This window comes from Chelonoidis abingdonii, chromosome 3, assembly GCF_003597395.2.
Source record: "Chelonoidis abingdonii isolate Lonesome George chromosome 3, CheloAbing_2.0, whole genome shotgun sequence".
In the NCBI taxonomy this organism is placed as follows: domain Eukaryota; kingdom Metazoa; phylum Chordata; order Testudines; family Testudinidae; genus Chelonoidis; species Chelonoidis abingdonii.
Genome location: NC_133771.1, coordinates 70,080,723 through 70,102,930, shown reverse-complemented (window position 1 = coordinate 70,102,930; position 22,208 = coordinate 70,080,723). Strand labels below are relative to the sequence as shown.

Sequence of the window (22,208 nt, the reverse complement as noted above, 5' to 3'; positions counted from 1 at the left end):
CTGCATATTTCACCTTTGTTGTGGGTGATACCTCTAAACCTTATTAAGTAATATTGTAGAGTTGCTATGGATCCTAACACTATCTCTCTCATTGTGCTCTTTATTCCATTACTTTGAAAGCTCAAATTGTTTAATTGTTTTTATGTTGACTTTATGAATTGTTTGTACTATCTGCCCTGCTCTTACAATAACAGTCTCTGTAATCAATGGAAAACCTTTAAATTGATAATTGTACATTGATAGTACATAGTTATATATACCATCCTTAAGAAGTTAACTTTTTAAAAGATTAAAATATCATTATTAAACAGTTCTCGGATCGCAGGAGGCGCCTTCTGGGGATTGAACCTTCAGCCCCCACTCTTGCTGGAGTCTAGGCAGGCACACCCCACAGGCCTGAAGTCCCAAGCCCTGGCAGGCACACCCTGCAGGCTGAAGCCCCAAGACTCCCTTCCGTGCTGGGCAGAACCAGGGATGACACATGGAGGAGGGCCCCTAGGGCCATGTGCCCCGCCTCAGATTTATGCCAGGGTTGGCTGCCCCTGCTTGGTCACATGGTGCCACCAGGCCCGCTTCCTGCGCTGGAGCCAGCATGCTGGTAGCTGTGGCTGTGAGGAGAGACAGCAGCAAACAGCTGGGAGCTACCTGGAGAACCAGTGCTTTTGCTGCTGCTGCCTCTCCCTGTGGAGCTAAAGTAGCAGCCCTTCTCTACAGCTCCCAGTTCTTTGCTGCTGCTTCTCCCCAAGAAGCTAACATCTGGGAGCAGGGGCGGCCCATCCATATAGGCTAACTAAGATGCTACAGATTTATGTAGTGAGCTTCAGGCTTTTTGAAGACGACTTAAGAAACATTCCACTCTTGAAGAAGTACTGAAGTTTGTTTGTGAAAATAAACTCCAACAGTTTTCCAAACATTTTTATAGCTGTACACATTCTTTTAACTTTGCCAGTTTCCATAGCTAGTGGGGAATGTAGCTTCTCAAAGTTAAAACTGATAAAAACATATCTTCGCTCAACAATGGTGCAAGAGAGACTTGTTGGACTGGCTACTATGTCAACAGAGCATGAAATAGCTGGAAAACTGGATCTAAAAGAACTAGTAACTGAATTTTCAAAACTTAAAGCAAGAAAAATCATGTTTTAAGAGCACAGGGTGTTGTTTATTCAGAGTGTTTTGTAAATACAGGTTAAAATTCATTGAAGAGTTTTCTTATTTCTTTCTATATTGGATGTGGTGGGAATGGCAGTTAAAGCAGGATAGTGTAATGAATGATTATGGATTTATAATAATAAAATATAATTAACATTTTTAATGCATTTTTATTTGAAATTGGACTGAAATATCATCTAGCTGTCGTGTACAAATCTATTCTGAAAATTTTGTGTCTCTATTTTATTTGATCTCAAAAACATTGATTGGACAGACAGACAAACCGAATAATTAAGCCTCTGTTTAAAAAAAAACGCTTAAAAACGTTAAAAGGAAAAAAAAAGAAAAATGTTTCCCAGTTTACCAAAAACTTCAGCCTAGATCTGCCCTTGGGGTTGGGGGTGGGGTTGGGGGTGGGAGGGTGCCAATTGCATGGTTCGCCTAGGGCACCAATTGCTGGCAGCTAGTCTAGGGCCACCCCTGCCTGGGAGCTGAAGGGAGGGGCTGCTGAGGGTAATAGGGTGTGTGTACCTGGGGAAGAAGTCCCTAGCCCCACCACCTTGCCATAGGGCAGAAGCCTTGAGCCTCCCCCGACCCCCCAGTCTGGTAGGCAGAGAAAGGGGGGGTGGGGGCTCCACGACCGCACTTTAACTGTAAAAGAGCTGCATGTGGCTCATGAGCCACAGTTTGCCCATCCCTGGTCTATAGGGAGACCAGGCACCTAACTCAAGCTTTGTGAATTCCAGTGATTTTTGAAGTTCCTAAAAGTTTGGTATTGCAACACTCAACATCACAACACCTACATCCCTCAGTGCCTCTGAAAATCAAGAGACTTATTTGAGTGCCTATTTGGATTTAGGTGTGTAACTTTAGATAACTACATTTTGAAAATGTTGGGCTTGGAGTCTGGGATTTATAGGATGGGATGTTATATTGGGGGCACCCAGTGTGGATTTTTATGCAAAAATGTGACACAAAATTGTGCAGTTTTTTCTCTTTGGCATTTTGGTGAGCTCATGTAGGCTGATCTGAATTAATAATTATTGCTTGTTACATCCCACTATGAGGATTGTCAAGCACAAGGGAAAATGGACTATTTGTTTTTTATATATATGGAGATATACCTATCTCATAGAACTGGAAGGAAACCCAAAGGGTCATTGAGTCTAGCCCCTTGCCTTCACTAGCAAGACTAAGTACTGATTTTGCCCCAGATCCCTAAGTGGCCCCCTCAAGGGTTGAACTCACAACCCTGGGTTTAGGACACTAATGCTCAAACCACTGAGTCTCACTCCCTCTAGGCTGTTCTTAGCTACTAATTTCCTTTCTTTAATTAATCATGTGTTGACAGCCATAACCATACTTTTCTTAGAATCTGGCTCAGTAAAAATCTGGTCAGATGGATAATTACTTAATTTTTGGATTGTTAATGTAAAAGGTAGCGTGTTTAAGCTTTCTGATTCTGGGAAGAGTGTACCAAGATGGGAGCTGTAGCCCCAACTACAATAGAACCACTGTTGACTTGCCTACCTCCCCCTGTGATTGAGAGGAGGAAAAGGCTAGTGTGATGATTGTCAGTTATGCGTAATCAGCGAAAACAAATGATTAAGAATACAAGAAGAAATTTTTCCATCCCTGACTTTTTTGAAATTAATTTGAAACATTAATGTTGCATTAACTTATTTTTTTCCGATGTTTCACTTTCACTGTTCCATTTTGTTAAAAGAAAGAAAACCCCTGGCTATCGCACTTAGGAGTTGTGTAATTGAGTTTTAAGGGCTTCGCTACACTGGAGAGTTGCAGCGCTGTAAACCCACCACCAGTGCTGCAACTTACTCACCATCCACACTTGCAAGGCACATACAGCGCTGCATCTCCCTGGCTGCAGCGCTGGTTGTACTCCTGCTCTGCCTCGAGTATAANGTAGAGCTGCACCAAAGAAGAATTCTGCACAATTCCCCGGGATAGGAGGAGCATGTAGCAGAGCTGGTTCTTCTCTCTTCAGTAACCCCGGTCCAGCATTCACTTCGCTTTCACTACTTCAAATATTGCCTTTAATCTTTTTTTTTTAAGAAAAAGTTTATTTTGTTCACTAGAAAGTGGCTGAATGGATTTTCCTCATGCTTCAAAAAAGTGTCTTTGGGCTAATATCAAGTGAAACTGCAGCTCAAAAGTTTTTGAGACAGGAGGTTATTATAATGGAAGTAGAGGTGTAATCTTAACTTTACCATTTGTAGGAGAGAATATGAATATATCCTGCCTAAGCTTGGTGCATTAATTGATATGTGATGATTATTTTTCCTTTACCTACAGGGACTCATGTTTAATGCGGTGAACAGAAATTGATTTATTTTTCAGCATTACTTACTGGAAGTGCTGATCTGTACTTGCAGTAAATCTCACACTGATCCTGTCTTTACATTCCTTTGTCATTATCTGTTTCCTTTTTTGTATCCCTGTATTCAGGTCTCTTTCTGAATGGCAGGATAAAATCTGCTTGTCCTGGGGTCAGCTTAGGAAATGTAATATCAATGTAGTTTTGAAAAGATTGTCTTGTTTCTTCTATTTCAGCTTCCAGGTTGTCTTTCCAAGCTGTCATGCTTTCCAGCTGTTGGGTAAGAATCTGTACTTGAGCTTCTGTCTCTCTCAGGCTGGTTGTCACTTCTCCATATATGGCCTGATGTGTTTTCTCTGCTTCTTTGAGCTGTTTTTCAGCCTCCTCTTGATTCTCTTTTTGAGTGATGTCCAAGGCAACACTCATTTCATAAAGTTTTTCTTTTTTTAATTGATCCAGGTTCTTCTGATGTATTTCGTTAGCCAATATCCCTGCTTCCTGGAGTTGCTCTGCGTACTTTCTGTTAAAAAGTTAATTGATTTGTTAAGTAATGTTGATAGGTTTATTACATTATGAATGATTATTAAAGATTACTTAAAGTTTATTCACTGTACAATTATAAAGTTTCTGATTTTGTTACAAATATAAGTGAAGTTATAACATGAAATAAAATTAGGACAGGACTAAAACAGGATAACAGAAAGACTGTAGGGCCAGATCCTCTCATACTGTAAATCAGCATAGCTCTGCTGGCTTAAATGGAGCTATACTGATTTACACCAGTGGAAGATCAGTTCCAATATGTATACCAAATGGTATTATTTTAATTGTGCATGTGTCAAGGTGAAAAGTGTTACAGTACGCAAAATAAATGTAAAATGAAACAAATAAGGTGTGGGGAGGGGAGGGGAACGAACATGAAGAATCAGTTTTGTGTTCTGTATTTTAACTTTAAATAATTTTTTTATAGTGCTGTTCCAAATTGGAATGTTTCCATGAATTGGGGCTAAGCATTGATTTGTAGCCTGGAAATGTACTTCTAATTTTTGTTCAAGTTTTATCAAACACACCTGTGTTCAGTACAACTACTAAAATAAAGCAAGAAAATATATAAAATATATAACAGTGCCCAAACACAAATGGATGCAATTCAGAGAAGCTGGCTCTGGGAAATATAAAGGGTATCCCCATGGTGTGCTCAGCATCAGCCAAGTCCATTGTGCCAAAGGGGAAATTCTCCCATCTATTCCACTTTGTGGAGGACTTTTAATTTTCACCAGGTCCCATAGGAACTCAGCTGACAGGAGAATCAGAAGATACGAGCTAAGATGATGTAGTAATCTATCTGTGGAAAAAAGGACTGCAGGACTGGGCCCTGTTTTCATTGTGAGAATGAAACCATTCCATAATATGTCAACTCAGTGTGGATCTATTCTGAAAAATGGCTGTTTAAAAAGGGAACATTCTTACCCAACAAATCTGCTCTCTGAGTGTTTAGAATTACTTCTGACATTAGTGACAAAAGTAAATTTTACCACTCTCTAATCTTATGGGAGAGGGAGCAGGATATTACTAGGTATCAAACACAGTTAACATAATTAACTAAATTCCACTTGTAGGGGCAGCTGTTGTCCTCAGTTTAACCTGTAAAATCCCATTGCAATTAAATAAAGACAATGGGTTTTGTACATCGTAAGTGAAGGCAGAATTTGACCTTTTAAATCTTTATTTCTGGTAATGACAGATAAAGAACAAAGCTTGACTTTCAGGTCCCAGGTTAAGTTTGTGGTGCTGGCAATTAGAAAAAAAAATGTTGCTTCTAATGTAAGTAAATTTGATGTGAAATTGTGAAATGCAATAAGCCTGAAAGCCCACAATGCTAATTTCAGTCACTTCAGAGTAAAGTCACCTTTTGAATTTCAGGTATGAAATATTTTCAAAAGATACTGATCTATTTCTTGAAAGTCTGGGAATGATCAACAATGATGTACTCAAGTCTTGTTTCTTTAGTTACATGTTTCAGTATACTTCGTATGAATTCCATGGTAGAATTCTAGTTAGGATATCAGTGCTTAGAAGATGAAGATGGGTGTAGGGTGACCAGACGTCTCAATTTTATAGGGACAGTCCTGATATTTGACGCTTTTTCTTATAGAGAAGCCTATTACCCCTCATCCCCTGTCCCAATTTTTCACACTTCCTGTCTAGTCACCCTGGATGGGTGCCAGAGAAAACCCTTAGGATATTTTGCTTACTCTTCGTGTATGCATTTTTGCTTATTGTTATAAAAATGGATGAACAGTTAAACTTTAGAAAATGGCAAGAATACTTTTGCTGCTTGGCCATTGCTTGGGATGCTGTCTGCCTCTCCTGTTTTCTGGCTTCCACTACAGCGTGCATCTTTTCCAAAGCACACTCCATCAGGATGCGCTGAAGTTTGTGAGCCATGCGCTGCTCTGCAGCTTCAGATTCCCTCTTCAGCTCATTTTCCAGGTACCGCTGCATCTCTCTCTTCATTTTTATCACTGCTTCCTTAAGAAACATTTAATGTAGATTTAAATAGTGAATAAAAATGTATTGTTCAATCCCTGTTCCACTCAGTGCAAGATATATTCTTTTGACCTTCCTTCTCTAACATCAACACACAACAAAACACTCCAGTGCACACACTTCTCCCACTAGAGAGAGAATGTGACACAGATGATGGTCCCGTTGCTTAATGCACTATTGGAAAGCCGTCAGATACTTCAGTGATAGAAAAACCTATAGAATAAAATGCTGTAGAAGCTTAATTGCTGTTTGTAGTTTTCTTCCTTTGTATTTATATTTGTGTTTGCATCTTTTATCATATATTCCAGCATGCAAATTAAGCATGTTGTTGAGTCTATACACTTAAAACATTATAATTTGCATGCTCAGTTTAGAGATGTATGTATAGATAGATACACATACACACATACAATAATATACTTCTAATTATTTTTATTTTTTAAATTTAGGCTCCAGTTCCACAAACCATTTAAACACCTGCTTAGCTTTGGTATCAAAGGAATTTAAGAATGTGCTGAAAGTTAATCCCATCTTTAACTGCCGTGCTGAATAGAAATTGCCTTAAGCAGGTGCTTAAAGTTAAGCATGTGCTCAAGCAGTTTGGTGAACTGGGGCCTTAATAGGGCATCTGTCACAAAACAACTAAGTTTCATACAATAAAAAGGAAAGTATAGAATGCTAAAAAACAACCAGAAGGAACTAGCTAACACAAGTATCTGACCAAACAGAACCAAATAATCTGGCATAAGGAAAAATGCAGTGATCCTCAAAGCAAGCTACCTCATCAAACAACATGACTCAATTCCCAGCTGATACAAAACGATAGCAATGTACAAGCACAAATAGAACATCTTTAAACAAATAGTATGACAATGTATTGTTGAGAAAGTAATTCAGTTCCATAGCTGGACATATCTACAGTAAAATATTTGGCATATTAAAAATGGAAGCAAGTGAGGGGGCTCTATAAGGGATATCACCAAGGTGGGAGATGGAGGGACTCATGGGGTGTGGCACGGGGGGACTTTACATGGGTGGTACCAGGGACAACTCTGGGCCCATATCAGGCACCGCCAAAGGCAGAGGCATCCTAGCTGGGACCCTGGGGAGTTTCAAAGGTCTCAAGGATAGGGCCATAGGAGACTTGGAGGGGATTGGGTGCACTGCCATGTGGGGGGGGAGCTGCTGCATAGGGGCCGGGTTCCAAACCTGGAAACAGCGTGGTGAAGTCACACCTGCGCACTGTGGCTCTCTGTGCCGAAGATGGTGCTCATCAAGGGAATTGTGAGTCGGGGGCTGGGGAGCACCGGGCAGGTGGAGCAGGGCAAGCCCCCGACCCCGATCCCTGGTGTGAGCTCAAGGGCCAGATAAAAATTTCTGATGGGCCGGAAGTGACCCATAGTTTGCCCACCCCTGCTTCAGAGTGTTGTAGATGCTTTATGCTACCAACAATTCTAATAGAAATTTTGTATTATGTTTATATATAAGCAGATCTTGAATAGTTTACAACATAATGGTGGTCAGTTACTTTACTGTTGGGGTCATCTAGATATTTAGATATATAGAAAAAATATCAAATTTAACCAAGTGATTATTCCTCATTAAGAACAAGACTCTCATGCAGTCTGAAATTTTTAAATTAAGTTACTTTTGAGTTATGGATGCATGTTGCAGTAGATCAGGGGTTCTCAAACTGGGGGTCAGAACCCCTCAGGAGGTTGCGAGGTTATTATATGGGAGGTCGCAAGATGTCAGCCTCCACCCCAAACACTTCTTTGCCTCCAGCATTTATAACGGTGTTAAATATATTAAAAAGTGTTTTGAATTTATAAGGAGGCGGGGGCACATTCAGAGGCTTGCTATCTGAAAGGGGTCACCAGTACAAATGTTTGAGAACTACTGCACTAGAGCCATATGTGGATGTATCTGGTTTAATATGCAGGAAACTTGAGTTTTGACTGCCAGAATTTCCTACTTATCATTTTGTCAAGAAATGAAAGAGCAGAGGTTTAAGCTATCAAACCTAGTGGATTTCCTAAGATCCAGAGAGCTCTTAGATGATCCATGGAATCCCTATGCAACTTCAAAGCCACTCTGCTGGTGCAATGCTGCCACAGACTGACTGTCTCACAGATGTGCAGTAAGGAAGGGCAGCCTGGGTGATAAAAACTGCCTTAAGAAATGTTAACTCTCAGTTGGACATCCTCAGAGTCTGCAGGAAGAATATAACAAAGAGCAACAGTTCCTGGTCCTAACCCTAAAATCCCCCAAACCAATGACCCAGTAGAGCTGCACCAAAGAAGAATTCTGCACAATTCCCCGGGATAGGAGGAGCATGTAGCAGAGCTGGTTCTTCTCTCTTCAGTAACCCCGGTCCAGCATTCACTTCGCTTTCACTACTTCAAATATTGCCTTTAATCTTTTTTTTTTAAGAAAAAGTTTATTTTGTTCACTAGAAAGTGGCTGAATGGATTTTCCTCATGCTTCAAAAAAGTGTCTTTGGGCTAATATCAAGTGAAACTGCAGCTCAAAAGTTTTTGAGACAGGAGGTTATTATAATGGAAGTAGAGGTGTAATCTTAACTTTACCATTTGTAGGAGAGAATATGAATATATCCTGCCTAAGCTTGGTGCATTAATTGATATGTGATGATTATTTTTCCTTTACCTACAGGGACTCATGTTTAATGCGGTGAACAGAAATTGATTTATTTTTCAGCATTACTTACTGGAAGTGCTGATCTGTACTTGCAGTAAATCTCACACTGATCCTGTCTTTACATTCCTTTGTCATTATCTGTTTCCTTTTTTGTATCCCTGTATTCAGGTCTCTTTCTGAATGGCAGGATAAAATCTGCTTGTCCTGGGGTCAGCTTAGGAAATGTAATATCAATGTAGTTTTGAAAAGATTGTCTTGTTTCTTCTATTTCAGCTTCCAGGTTGTCTTTCCAAGCTGTCATGCTTTCCAGCTGTTGGGTAAGAATCTGTACTTGAGCTTCTGTCTCTCTCAGGCTGGTTGTCACTTCTCCATATATGGCCTGATGTGTTTTCTCTGCTTCTTTGAGCTGTTTTTCAGCCTCCTCTTGATTCTCTTTTTGAGTGATGTCCAAGGCAACACTCATTTCATAAAGTTTTTCTTTTTTTAATTGATCCAGGTTCTTCTGATGTATTTCGTTAGCCAATATCCCTGCTTCCTGGAGTTGCTCTGCGTACTTTCTGTTAAAAAGTTAATTGATTTGTTAAGTAATGTTGATAGGTTTATTACATTATGAATGATTATTAAAGATTACTTAAAGTTTATTCACTGTACAATTATAAAGTTTCTGATTTTGTTACAAATATAAGTGAAGTTATAACATGAAATAAAATTAGGACAGGACTAAAACAGGATAACAGAAAGACTGTAGGGCCAGATCCTCTCATACTGTAAATCAGCATAGCTCTGCTGGCTTAAATGGAGCTATACTGATTTACACCAGTGGAAGATCAGTTCCAATATGTATACCAAATGGTATTATTTTAATTGTGCATGTGTCAAGGTGAAAAGTGTTACAGTACGCAAAATAAATGTAAAATGAAACAAATAAGGTGTGGGGAGGGGAGGGGAACGAACATGAAGAATCAGTTTTGTGTTCTGTATTTTAACTTTAAATAATTTTTTTATAGTGCTGTTCCAAATTGGAATGTTTCCATGAATTGGGGCTAAGCATTGATTTGTAGCCTGGAAATGTACTTCTAATTTTTGTTCAAGTTTTATCAAACACACCTGTGTTCAGTACAACTACTAAAATAAAGCAAGAAAATATATAAAATATATAACAGTGCCCAAACACAAATGGATGCAATTCAGAGAAGCTGGCTCTGGGAAATATAAAGGGTATCCCCATGGTGTGCTCAGCATCAGCCAAGTCCATTGTGCCAAAGGGGAAATTCTCCCATCTATTCCACTTTGTGGAGGACTTTTAATTTTCACCAGGTCCCATAGGAACTCAGCTGACAGGAGAATCAGAAGATACGAGCTAAGATGATGTAGTAATCTATCTGTGGAAAAAAGGACTGCAGGACTGGGCCCTGTTTTCATTGTGAGAATGAAACCATTCCATAATATGTCAACTCAGTGTGGATCTATTCTGAAAAATGGCTGTTTAAAAAGGGAACATTCTTACCCAACAAATCTGCTCTCTGAGTGTTTAGAATTACTTCTGACATTAGTGACAAAAGTAAATTTTACCACTCTCTAATCTTATGGGAGAGGGAGCAGGATATTACTAGGTATCAAACACAGTTAACATAATTAACTAAATTCCACTTGTAGGGGCAGCTGTTGTCCACAGTTTAACCTGTAAAATCCCATTGCAATTAAATAAAGACAATGGGTTTTGTACATCGTAAGTGAAGGCAGAATTTGACCTTTTAAATCTTTATTTCTGGTAATGACAGATAAAGAACAAAGCTTGACTTTCAGGTCCCAGGTTAAGTTTGTGGTGCTGGCAATTAGAAAAAAAAATGTTGCTTCTAATGTAAGTAAATTTGATGTGAAATTGTGAAATGCAATAAGCCTGAAAGCCCACAATGCTAATTTCAGTCACTTCAGAGTAAAGTCACCTTTTGAATTTCAGGTATGAAATATTTTCAAAAGATACTGATCTATTTCTTGAAAGTCTGGGAATGATCAACAATGATGTACTCAAGTCTTGTTTCTTTAGTTACATGTTTCAGTATACTTCGTATGAATTCCATGGTAGAATTCTAGTTAGGATATCAGTGCTTAGAAGATGAAGATGGGTGTAGGGTGACCAGACGTCTCAATTTTATAGGGACAGTCCTGATATTTGACGCTTTTTCTTATAGAGAAGCCTATTACCCCTCATCCCCTGTCCCAATTTTTCACACTTCCTGTCTAGTCACCCTGGATGGGTGCCAGAGAAAACCCTTAGGATATTTTGCTTACTCTTCGTGTATGCATTTTTGCTTATTGTTATAAAAATGGATGAACAGTTAAACTTTAGAAAATGGCAAGAATACTTTTGCTGCTTGGCCATTGCTTGGGATGCTGTCTGCCTCTCCTGTTTTCTGGCTTCCACTACAGCGTGCATCTTTTCCAAAGCACACTCCATCAGGATGCGCTGAAGTTTGTGAGCCATGCGCTGCTCTGCAGCTTCAGATTCCCTCTTCAGCTCATTTTCCAGGTACCGCTGCATCTCTCTCTTCATTTTTATCACTGCTTCCTTAAGAAACATTTAATGTAGATTTAAATAGTGAATAAAAATGTATTGTTCAATCCCTGTTCCACTCAGTGCAAGATATATTCTTTTGACCTTCCTTCTCTAACATCAACACACAACAAAACACTCCAGTGCACACACTTCTCCCACTAGAGAGAGAATGTGACACAGATGATGGTCCCGTTGCTTAATGCACTATTGGAAAGCCGTCAGATACTTCAGTGATAGAAAAACCTATAGAATAAAATGCTGTAGAAGCTTAATTGCTGTTTGTAGTTTTCTTCCTTTGTATTTATATTTGTGTTTGCATCTTTTATCATATATTCCAGCATGCAAATTAAGCATGTTGTTGAGTCTATACACATAAAACATTATAATTTGCATGCTCAGTTTAGAGATGTATGTATAGATAGATACACATACACACATACAATAATATACTTCTAATTATTTTTATTTTTTAAATTTAGGCTCCAGTTCCACAAACCATTTAAACACCTGCTTAGCTTTGGTATCAAAGGAATTTAAGAATGTGCTGAAAGTTAATCCCATCTTTAACTGCCGTGCTGAATAGAAATTGCCTTAAGCAGGTGCTTAAAGTTAAGCATGTGCTCAAGCAGTTTGGTGAACTGGGGCCTTAATAGGGCATCTGTCACAAAACAACTAAGTTTCATACAATAAAAAGGAAAGTATAGAATGCTAAAAAACAACCAGAAGGAACTAGCTAACACAAGTATCTGACCAAACAGAACCAAATAATCTGGCATAAGGAAAAATGCAGTGATCCTCAAAGCAAGCTACCTCATCAAACAACATGACTCAATTCCCAGCTGATACAAAACGATAGCAATGTACAAGCACAAATAGAACATCTTTAAACAAATAGTATGACAATGTATTGTTGAGAAAGTAATTCAGTTCCATAGCTGGACATATCTACAGTAAAATATTTGGCATATTAAAAATGGAAGCAAGTGACTCCAAACCTTTAGTTCCTTTTCATGCTTTTTTTCTAGGTCTTCTAAAAAACTGTTGTGTTCAGCTGTTGCCTGATGAAGGGCTTGTTCCACTGCATCTTCTTTTTCTACTTTAGCCTTAAAAACAATAATCATAGCCCAACTGCAGTTAGCTAAAGATCTGTTTACATGGTATTCTGACTTGGATCAGAGATTATTGTAATCAATAGCTTTATTGTTTTTCATTTAAAAATTAGAGACAGATCAATCTATATGAAGTGATAACATATATGGTGTTTCTGACTATTTGACAAAATTGTTACATTGATCTTTGGAAAATTGCCGGTACAGTGATCAATATACCGTTCACATTTAAGTGCTAACCTAACATCACTGAACTTCATTGTGTTTTGCATTTTTTCTGAGTTAAAATAACTCAGTTAAGTAATTTGGGGTTTTTTGTAAGTAGGCATAAGTATCTAGGACTAAGCTTATTGGAGACCATAAATTCTTACTCTTTTCTGTTACTGTTGTATTAAATTAATGCTTTAAAATATTTTACCACTTTTGACATTATTTGACAAAATTTGACCAGTAAGTTGACCGGTTGTTTTTGGATGGTCAAATGCCCAAGTTAGTTGAGCTTGATAGCTAGAGGATCATATTCATGTGCAAATTTGTGCATACGGAACCTGCTCTTAGTTACACTGGTATCAGTGGGAGTTCTGCTATTCATTGTGTGCCGGATTTGGTACTTATGCCACAACAACTGTAGAATTATTATTGTCTTTTACATAAACAAGCATTGATAATTGTTTAAAAATAAATGTAGTATTAAAAAAATTATTTAACCTGTGGACTGCATGTTCTTTCCAGTATTTCTAGATTTAAAGTAAAAAATGAACAAGCAGATGAAGATGAACTGATATTAACTCTCAGTTCAAACATAGATGGCACCTGACTCTTGCTTTTGAGGTGGCTGAGAGTGAGAAGCAGGAGCTCCTGAGAAGTAGGAAGGGGCCACCCGTGCCCAGATCATAGCCCCACCCTCCTGTTCTGCCCTGAGGCCCCACCCCTGCTCAGTCTTCTCCCCATGAGGCTCCTCCTGCACTAGGGGGGTGCTGGAGCAATTTGTATAGCAGGGGTGCTGCGAGCCGTTGAACCAAACTGTAAACCCTTCATATAATGGAAACCATTTCAAGCCATGGAGTGCGGCAGCACCCCCCACACTCTTAGTTTCAGCACCTATGTCCTACATGCCACCTCTGCTCTTCCCTGAGGTTCCACTCCTGCTTGGCCTCTTCCCCTGAGGTTCTGCCCCCAACTCTGCCTCTTCCCACCCCTGCTCCACCTCTTCCCTTAAGGCCCACCTCTGCTCGCTCCTCTGCGCCCCCTCCCTTGAGGCCCCCTGCCTGCTGCCTGCTCCTCTCTGCCCCTTCTTCCAAGGCCTCCTGCCTGCCCACCACTTATTTCTCTCTGCCCTCTCCCCCAAACCCCTGCCTGCCACTCACTCCTCTCTGCCCCCTCCTTCAATGCTCCCCTGCCCACTGCTTGCTCCTTTCTGTCCCCTCCTGCCTTAAAGGCGAGCAATGGGGCAAGAGGGGGTGTAAAGGAATAAGCAGAAGGTGGGGCCTTGGGGGAAGAGGTAGAGTGGGGACCGGAAGAGAAGGTGCAGGGGAGGGGCAATGGGGGAAGAGGCCAAGCAGGGCAGGACCTCCGGGCAGAGCATGGGCGGGGCCATGGTCTGGGCACTGGTGGCCCACCACTTCTCGGGAGCTTCCAGCGACAGCGCTCCAAAGATGCTGGGTGGGCACGCTTCCAAAGGGAGGTGCTCCGCATCTGGCATTTTTTGCCCCATGTGGGAAGGCTTAGCTCTCCAAGCCTCTTATACCTGCCTCCCATGAGCTCAAAGGCATTTATCCACAATTTGCATGCTACAACACAGATTCCATAATTATAAATGTTAATTTCAATAATAGTAGTGTAACTTAATTTACCTGAAACCGTAGTTCGGCTTTAATTTTTTCAATCCGTTCTTTTACTTCTAATTCCTTCTTTTCACATTGTTCTTGTTGAAGATCTGCCCCAAGCTCTATATTCAACAGAAATGAATCATGTACATGTTACGAGTATAAAGAAACTGTAAACAGTCTCCTGCCCATTAGCTGGATTTGATATTTTAAAAAATAAAAAGGATACACAATGTGAATTCTCACTGCAGACAGTACTTATAATGTAAATATTGTTAATACAGTGTCTTACGTGTATGTACTGCTTTAAAAACAAGGACTCTGCTAAAGGAGCATACAGTCTAGGGACCTGATTTTATGAGGTGCTGTGGACCCACAATTCCCATTGATTGATTGCTATTTGGTGACCTATATGAAATAAATTTGGTGGTCTTAGTCTATTTCCTAGCAAACAAATGTTGACTTCACCCAGTCTACGACAACGGCTGACATTAATTCTCTCCATTGTTAGTTCACACAGTAGAAATAAGCGCTGACTAGGCATTTGGACTAAACTGCCATCTCAATCCAGAAGTTAATTTCTTCAAAACAGAATTAAGGCACATTGATGGGGCAGTTTGGAGAGTCGCCACTGTCACTACAAATGTTGTATCCATTTTGTGGATAATAGAAGCTGCCAACTCCAGGGTTGTCTAGCTCAGTACCTTTCAACAGTATCAAGTTCACTATAGCCATGCTAGTTTGGAACCATGTGTATCAATATGTGCACCAAGGGTAACAACCACTCTACCAGAAGGACACACCTAGGTCAAATCTACTCAAGCCACAGCTACACTATGGGGATTATAGGGACATAGCTATGGTGCCATAGCTATGCCAGCATAAACCCACAGTGTAGATAGCCTACAGCGAGGGGTCGGTGATTCTGTCACTGTAGGAATGCCACCTCACCGAGCAACACTGGATAGATTGACAAAAGCATTCCTCCATTCACCTAGCTGTGTCTCCACCGAGGATTAGGTTGGCATAGCTATGGTGCTCGGGTGGGGCGTGGGGGTTGATTTTTCACATCTCTGAGCACTACAGCTATGTTGACCTAAATTTTAAATGTAGATCAGACCTTAGGCAGGAAAAAAACCCCAAAAACTATCTTCAAACCTGGGGCTGTTGATGTCTTAAAAGAGTAGTTTGTGAGTACATAGGAGGCACATTTTCAGTTTAGTAAGGTATAGTTAATAAGAAATCATAATCTATGATGTAATTTGTAGTGTCTGATTACTTTGGTGCGACTATTCTCCATTAATTGAATTTCATACAAGATATCATTTTTTATACTGAGAATACTGAGTTTTGAAAATTATCTTATATTTTTCTGGCCTATGTGAGGAAAAGCCCAACAGGGCTACATGTCTGATATACTATGCTATAAAGAATAGTATAGTGTACTGAAACTTGCTACAAAGCGGCACGTTTTCATGACTAGCACATACATTAGGCATATAATTGCGTTAAAGTAGCTGAGATAATTCTGTTAATAAGCTTCACTTAAATATAGACTCATAGACTCATAGGTCAGAAGGGACCAACATGATCATCTAGTCTGACCTCCTGCACCAAGCAGGCCACAAGAAACCCGTACCCCATCCACTTCTATAAAACCCCTAACCTATGTCCAAGTTATTGAAGTCTTCATTGTGGTTTGAAGACCTCAAACAGAGAATCACCAGCAAGTGACCCATGCCCCACGCTGCAGGGGAAGGCAAAAACCTCCAGAGCGTCAGCCAATCTGCCCTGGAGGAAAATCCTTCCCAACCCCAAATATGGCAATCAGCTAAACCCTGAGCATGTGGGCTAGGCTCCCAGCCAGCAGTCAGGAAAAATTCTCTGCGTAACTCTGATCCCATCCCATCCAACATCCCATCGCAGACCATTGAGCAGACCTATCTGCTGATAATCCAAGGACAATTGCCAAATTAAACTATCTTATCATATCATCCCTTCCATAAACTTATCAAGCTTAGTCTTAAAGCCAGATATGTCTTTTGCCCCACTACTCCCCTCGGAAGCTGTTCCAGAACTTCACTCCTCTAATGGTTTAGAACTTCGTCTAATTTCAAGCCTGAACTTCCTCTAGTGTCCAGTTTGTACCCATGTTCTTGTGTCTACATAGTACTAAGCTTAAAAATTCCTCTCCCTCCCTAACGGTTAATCCCCTGATTATATTATTATAGAGCAAGCATATTCCCCAGAGTCTTCTTTTGGTTAGGCTAAACAAGCCAAGCTCTTTGAGTCTCCTTTCATAAGGCAGGTTTTTCATTCCTCGGATTCCTAGTAGCCCGTCTCTGAACCTGTTTCCAGGTTTTGATATCATCCTTCTAAACACGGGAGACCAGAACTGCACACAGTATTCCAGATGAGGTCTCACCAACGCTTATACAACGGTACTAACACCTCCTTATCTTTGCTGAAATACCTCGCCTGATGCCCCCTAAACCGCATTTGCTTTTTTAACGGCCATATCGCGATTGGCGGCTCATAGTCATCCTGTGATCACCAATACCCCAAGGTCCTTCTCCTCCTCTGTTGTTTCCACTGATGCGTCGGCCAATGTATATCGAAATTCTTATTATTAATCCCTAAGTGCATGACCTTGCACTTTTCACTATTAAATTTCATTCTCCTATTTATATTACTGGCCAGTTTACAGGTCATCACAGATCTTCCTTGTAGTGGTATCAACCGGTCCTTCTCTGTGTTAGCAATACCCCCCCAGCTTATGTAGTCATTCCGCAAACTTTATTAGCACATTCCCGCTCTTTGTGGCAAGAGTCAGTAAAATAAAGGTAAATAATGGTCCAAAACCGATCTTCGAAGGAACTCCACTAGTACCTCCTTCCAGCCTGACAGTTCACCCTCAGACGACCGCATGTGGAGTTCGCCGCTTTCAAAAAAATTCTCAATCGGCTAATCCAACCTTTATTTTCATAATTCATTGACCCCATCTTTTCCAGTTTAACTAACAATTCCCATGCGGAACCGTGTCAAACAGCCCTTCTGAAATCAAAGGTAAATTAGATCTACCGCATTCCTTTGTCTAATAATCCGTCACCTTATTGAAGAAGGAGATCAGGTTGGTTTGGCGCGATCTTACCTCTAGTAAAACCGTGTATAATTTGTCCCAATTACCATTGCCTCAGTGTCCTAACTACTTCTCCTTCAAAATTTTTCCAAGACCTTACATACTACAGAACGTCCAAAAACTAACAGGCTAAAGTTACTCGATCACCTTTTTCCGTTTCTGAAGATGGGAACTATGTAGCAATTCTCCAGTCGTACGGTAACAACCCCTGAGTTAACCGATTCATTAAAAATTCTAGCTAAGGGCTTGCAATTCATGCGGCCAGTTCCTTAATATTCTTGGATGGAGATTGTCAGGCCTCCGATTTTGTCCCATCGCTGTTCAGTTTGACTTCTACCTCAGATGTAATATCTACCTCCATATCCTCATTCTCGTTAACATCCTTCCCTGCTTCCCTAAACTCCTCATTAGCTTATTAAAGACTGAGGCAAAGTACTTATTAGATATTGGGCCATGCCTAGGTTATCCTTAACCTCCATTCCATCCTCAGTGTATACGGTCCCACTGTCTTCTTTCTTTGTTTTCTTCTTATTTATGTTGGCTATAGAACCTTTTACTATTGGTTTTAATTCCCTTTGCAAGGTTTCAACTCTACGCGACTTTTAGCTTCCTCACTTTATCCCTACATGTTCTGACCTCACTAAGTAGCTTGCCCTTGCTAATCCCATCTTTCTTTCACTCCTTGTAGGCACTTCTGCTTTTCTAAATTCACCTCTCTGAGATGCTGTTACTCCATCCAGCTCGCGTCTACACCTCCTGCCTGTGGTCTTTTTCCCTTTCTTGGATGCAGGCTTCCGATAGTTTCTGCAGCTTAGACTTAAAGTAATCCCAGGCCTCCTCCGCATTTAGATCCACAGTTCTGCAGCCAATCTCACTTCCTGACTAATTTTCTTAACTCTTGTAAAGTTGCCCGTTTGAAGTCAAAAACCCTAATCCCAGATCTATTTTGTTTATCCTTCCATCTAGTTTGAACTGAATTAGTTCATGATCACTCGAACAAGGTGTCCCCTACAACCATTTCTCTATCAGGTCCTCACTGCTCACCAAACAAATCTTAAATGGCATCCCCTCTTGTCGGTTCTTCACTACTTGGTGACGAATCCATCTGCTATCACATCAGAAAATTGAGCCTATTATTCTTGCAAGCACTTGTCCTCCATCAGTCTATATCTGGGAATTGAGTCTTCCATGATCACACAATTCCCCTTGGTGTTTACTTCACTAAAACATTAAAGAGGTCTCTATCCATATCCAAATCAGAATCCCGGCGGTCTGTACCACCCCAAGCACTATCTCAGGGAGGCTCTGTAGCTTTTCTTTCCCAGTGTGATCTTTGCCCAGACAGACTCTGTTTGTCCATTCCATCACTCTTATTCTTACAGTTCACCTCATCTTGGATGTTACAATGCTACTGCACCACCTTGCCTTTATTTCTGTCTTTCCTAAACGCACATAGCCTCAATACCTGTACTCCAGTCATGACTACTATTCACCATGTTTCCACCATGTTTCTGTTATCCCTATAATATCCGGTTTCACTTCTGCACCATGTAGCTCCAGTTCTCCCATTTTGTTACTAGGCTCCTCGCATTAGTGTACAGACATTTATTTTTTGGCGTGAGTGTGAATCTATGAAGGCAGTATATACAAAGAACATGAGTGAATGACAAGTAACTGGCTAGAGAGAGACAAGTGGGTGAAGTAATATTTTTATTGGACCAACTTCTGTTGGTGAGAGAGTCAAGCTTTCACGTTACACACTCTTCTTCAGGTCTGTGAAACATACTGTCATAGCTAAATACAAGGTGGAACAGATGGTTTAGCATAAGCAGTTAACACATATTTCAAGGGACTATTCAAAGTGAAGTGGCCCATTAACACACCTTCAGCCATCAGGTGGGGGAGGGGCCGGGAAAGGAAGTGGGTGTTAGTGGGTTACAGATTGTTGTGATAAGCCAAAAAATCCATTGTCTATAGTCCATGATTTTTATCGTCTAGCAAAGTTATGAATTTAAATGCCCAGGTTCATCTTTTGAAAGTATTGTGCATGTTTCCTCTGAGGATGATAGGTCAGATATATAGAATGATTGCTTTGTGAAAAGTATTCAACCACAGGTGATATGGTGTTTTTGGCTTTTATCGTTTTTCTGGATGACTTCATTTGAGAGCATAGTGATTGTCTGGTTTCACCCGTATAGCTGTTATTGGGACATTTACTGTACTGGATGAGGTACAGCACATGTTGTCATAGGCAAGTATAAGGACCATGGATCTTGAATCATGCATTGTGGGGGGGTATTGATCATTGCAGCAGTGGAGGTATGTCTGCAGGTTTTGCATCTGTTGTTCTGGTAGAGACTGATGCCATTCTGAGTTGGTGTGTCCTGGTCTATGGGGAGGTTGATTCTGATGGTGAGCTTGGCGAGGTTGGGGAGTTGTTTGAAGGCCAGAAGAGACGAGTTCTGGAAATATTTATTTCAGGATGGGGTCCCCGTAGACTATGAGTTGTAGTTGTTTGATGATACTCCATAGGGGTTCCAGTGTGAGGTGGTAGGTGACAACTAGGGGTGTTTTAGGGCAGTCAGAGGGGGCTTTATTTCTATATTGAAACAGGTTCTCTTCGGGTATTTTGGTGGTCTATTCCATGACATAATCTTCTTCTCTAGTGTGGTGTCCTTGTCTGGTGAAGATAGTTTTGAGTGCGTTAAGATGTATAACTTGGACTTTCTCCTTGGAGTATTTTCTCTGGTATCTGAATGCCTGGCTGTAGATAGCAGATTTTTGGGGCATTTAGGGTGATTACTGGATCAATGAAGGTAGGTGTGGTGATTTGTGGGTTTCTTGTATATAGCTGTCTGTAGAGTTCCATTGTTGAAGCTGATCGTAGTGTCCACCCATACAATATATTGAAAAGTAAAAGGGGGAAATAATCTAAAACAGGACATTTTAAAGAGGCTTCTAGTGTGTTTTATGTGGCCTATGTCAACTGTAAGCTTGTCTTCTAGGCAGAACTAGCCTTACCATGAGGCGAACTGAGGTAGCCACCTCAGGTGCCAGACTGGGGAGGGGGTGGGGTGCCACTAGGATGCAGAGTGTAGATATTTGTGTCTGCTATTGGTGCATATGTATTCTCTCAGCTCTAGATGCACAGAGATGGTGGAGTGCAGTGCTAGAGGAGGGCACAAGAGACATAACAGGCAGGCAGGAGAAAAGGTGAGAGGAAATAACAGAAAGCAGCAGGAGCTGAAGGGAGAGAGAGGAGGAGGAGCCTCTTATGTACCTCTCTAGCACCCCCAGGAGCCTGGACTGATTAACACCAGCTTCTCAGGGAGCTCCAGAGAGAGATGTTCATGAATGAGAACTGCCGGTGGACAAAACCCACGGTTAACTCTCAGATCCATGTCTGCACTCCTCCGTCTTTCCTCTCGTGTTGGCACCATTATCGTAGCCTGACCTCTCATATCAGCTATCACAATTCCCATACTTCCAGCTTTTTAAGAAGCACATTTGTCATACCCAGCCCTGTCAGTACATAATGTCAATAAATTTAGAAAATGCTCTGACAGTCACCATTGCAGGACTTTCACTTGTTCTATTGTTGTTACAAAAACGCACCATAAAAGTCGTTTCCAGATGGCTGATGTCAGGTGTGCAGTCGGCAGAATAACAGAGTAGTATCTTGCTGACTTCAATCTGGCACGAATTTCTGTTGACTTTTGTGTGCCAGCTAACTGTATAATCTCTTTGAATTCGTTTCCAAGGGTAGTTGGTGTGATGTCATTTCTTGGGTGTGATTTCTTCTTAGCATGCTCCTGGCTACGCATCAAGACTCAGCCATCAGCTCACAATTTTAATGGAAGTAGCCATTGTTGGCACATCCACTTGAATTTGAAGTGCCACGCAGATGCTGAGGTTTTGGGTAGCAACCATACTCACACTTTAACTTAGTCTCATCTCAGCTCTTATCCACCTATGGGAATGCTCTTTAGGTGATTGCTGCCCTCATGGCCGATGACCAGATTTCTAGCTCTCGAGTTTCCAGCTCCTTTGCTTCCTGTTAGAACCAGGGGCTGGACATTAGAGTGGAAGAGTTTTGCAAAAAAACAGTATGGCAGCTATTCTGCGGGTTTGAGTGCACTAAACTGGCTCCCCATTTGTCACCTATTGTGGCGATTTCACACCAGTAATGTGTGGATGGAAACGCTTATTCATTGTCTTTGCCGGGACATGAAGTATTTCACTGCTCTGTGGCCCAGGCGGTACAAGAAGTTTGCTCAGGGCTAACTGCTCAGAGTGGTCCACAGTCCTGGCTCATCTACACTTTAGAACTAAACTCAACAGCAAGCTGTTTCTTGACACCTCTGTCACACTCTTCTGCAAATCTCACTTTTCTTCAGGAAAATGTGCCATGGTACATACATCTTGAGATGGAGATATGGATGCTGCCAGTAGCTGCCAGGTTACCTGCACTCTGATTGAACTGGAAGAATCAGGCATCTCCTCACTACTCACATTCCTCACTGGCGGCACGGAAGGCCACTACCGTGAACATTTGTGTCTATGTATCTCAGGAGAGTGCCTTCCTGCTTTAGATGAAAAAGCTTCCTTTGCTTGCTTTCTTTTTATGCTGCCCACCAGGTCACTGACAAATGGCAGCAACAGCATCATAAATCGAGCGGGTGCTTTCTTCTTTCACCATGACTGCTGTTTCTGTGCCAGCTATAGTGCCCTTCTCAACACTCAAATTGAAGAGGGGCAATAACGCAGGCTATAAGCAGAGCCTGCAGTGAGGGAGACTATCAGCAATCTTAAGGGCCGTCACGGCACTACCACTACTTCAGCATTCGACGCTGTTCTCCCAAGTGGATCAGAGAAGAAAGCAGGA

The 22,208-nt window shown here is 41.0% G+C and overlaps 2 protein-coding genes across 2 annotated transcripts in view; both read right to left on the bottom strand.

Moving 5' to 3' along the window:
* Positions 1–3,565: 3,565 nt before the first annotated feature.
* LOC116819819 (uncharacterized protein C6orf163 homolog) lies at positions 3,566–6,028 on the bottom strand. The gene is made up of 2 exons (XM_032771847.2): positions 5,814–6,028; positions 3,566–4,004 (listed from the first exon to the last, which is right to left on the bottom strand). Exons 1-2 carry the CDS (start codon positions 6,026–6,028, stop codon positions 3,566–3,568), a joined length of 654 nt encoding a protein of 217 aa, XP_032627738.1.
* Positions 6,029–8,810: 2,782 nt separating this feature from the next.
* The window catches only part of LOC116819824 (uncharacterized protein C6orf163 homolog), a 20,096-nt gene continuing 6,698 nt past the window's right edge, over positions 8,811–22,208 (bottom strand). The window contains exons 2-5 of the mRNA XM_032771853.2: positions 14,212–14,306; positions 12,245–12,352; positions 11,059–11,261; positions 8,811–9,249 (exon numbers count right to left, since the gene is read on the bottom strand). Coding sequence (XP_032627744.1) covers positions 8,811–9,249; positions 11,059–11,261; positions 12,245–12,352; positions 14,212–14,306 — 845 coding nt within the window. The remainder of the gene's footprint in view (positions 9,250–11,058; positions 11,262–12,244; positions 12,353–14,211; positions 14,307–22,208) is intronic.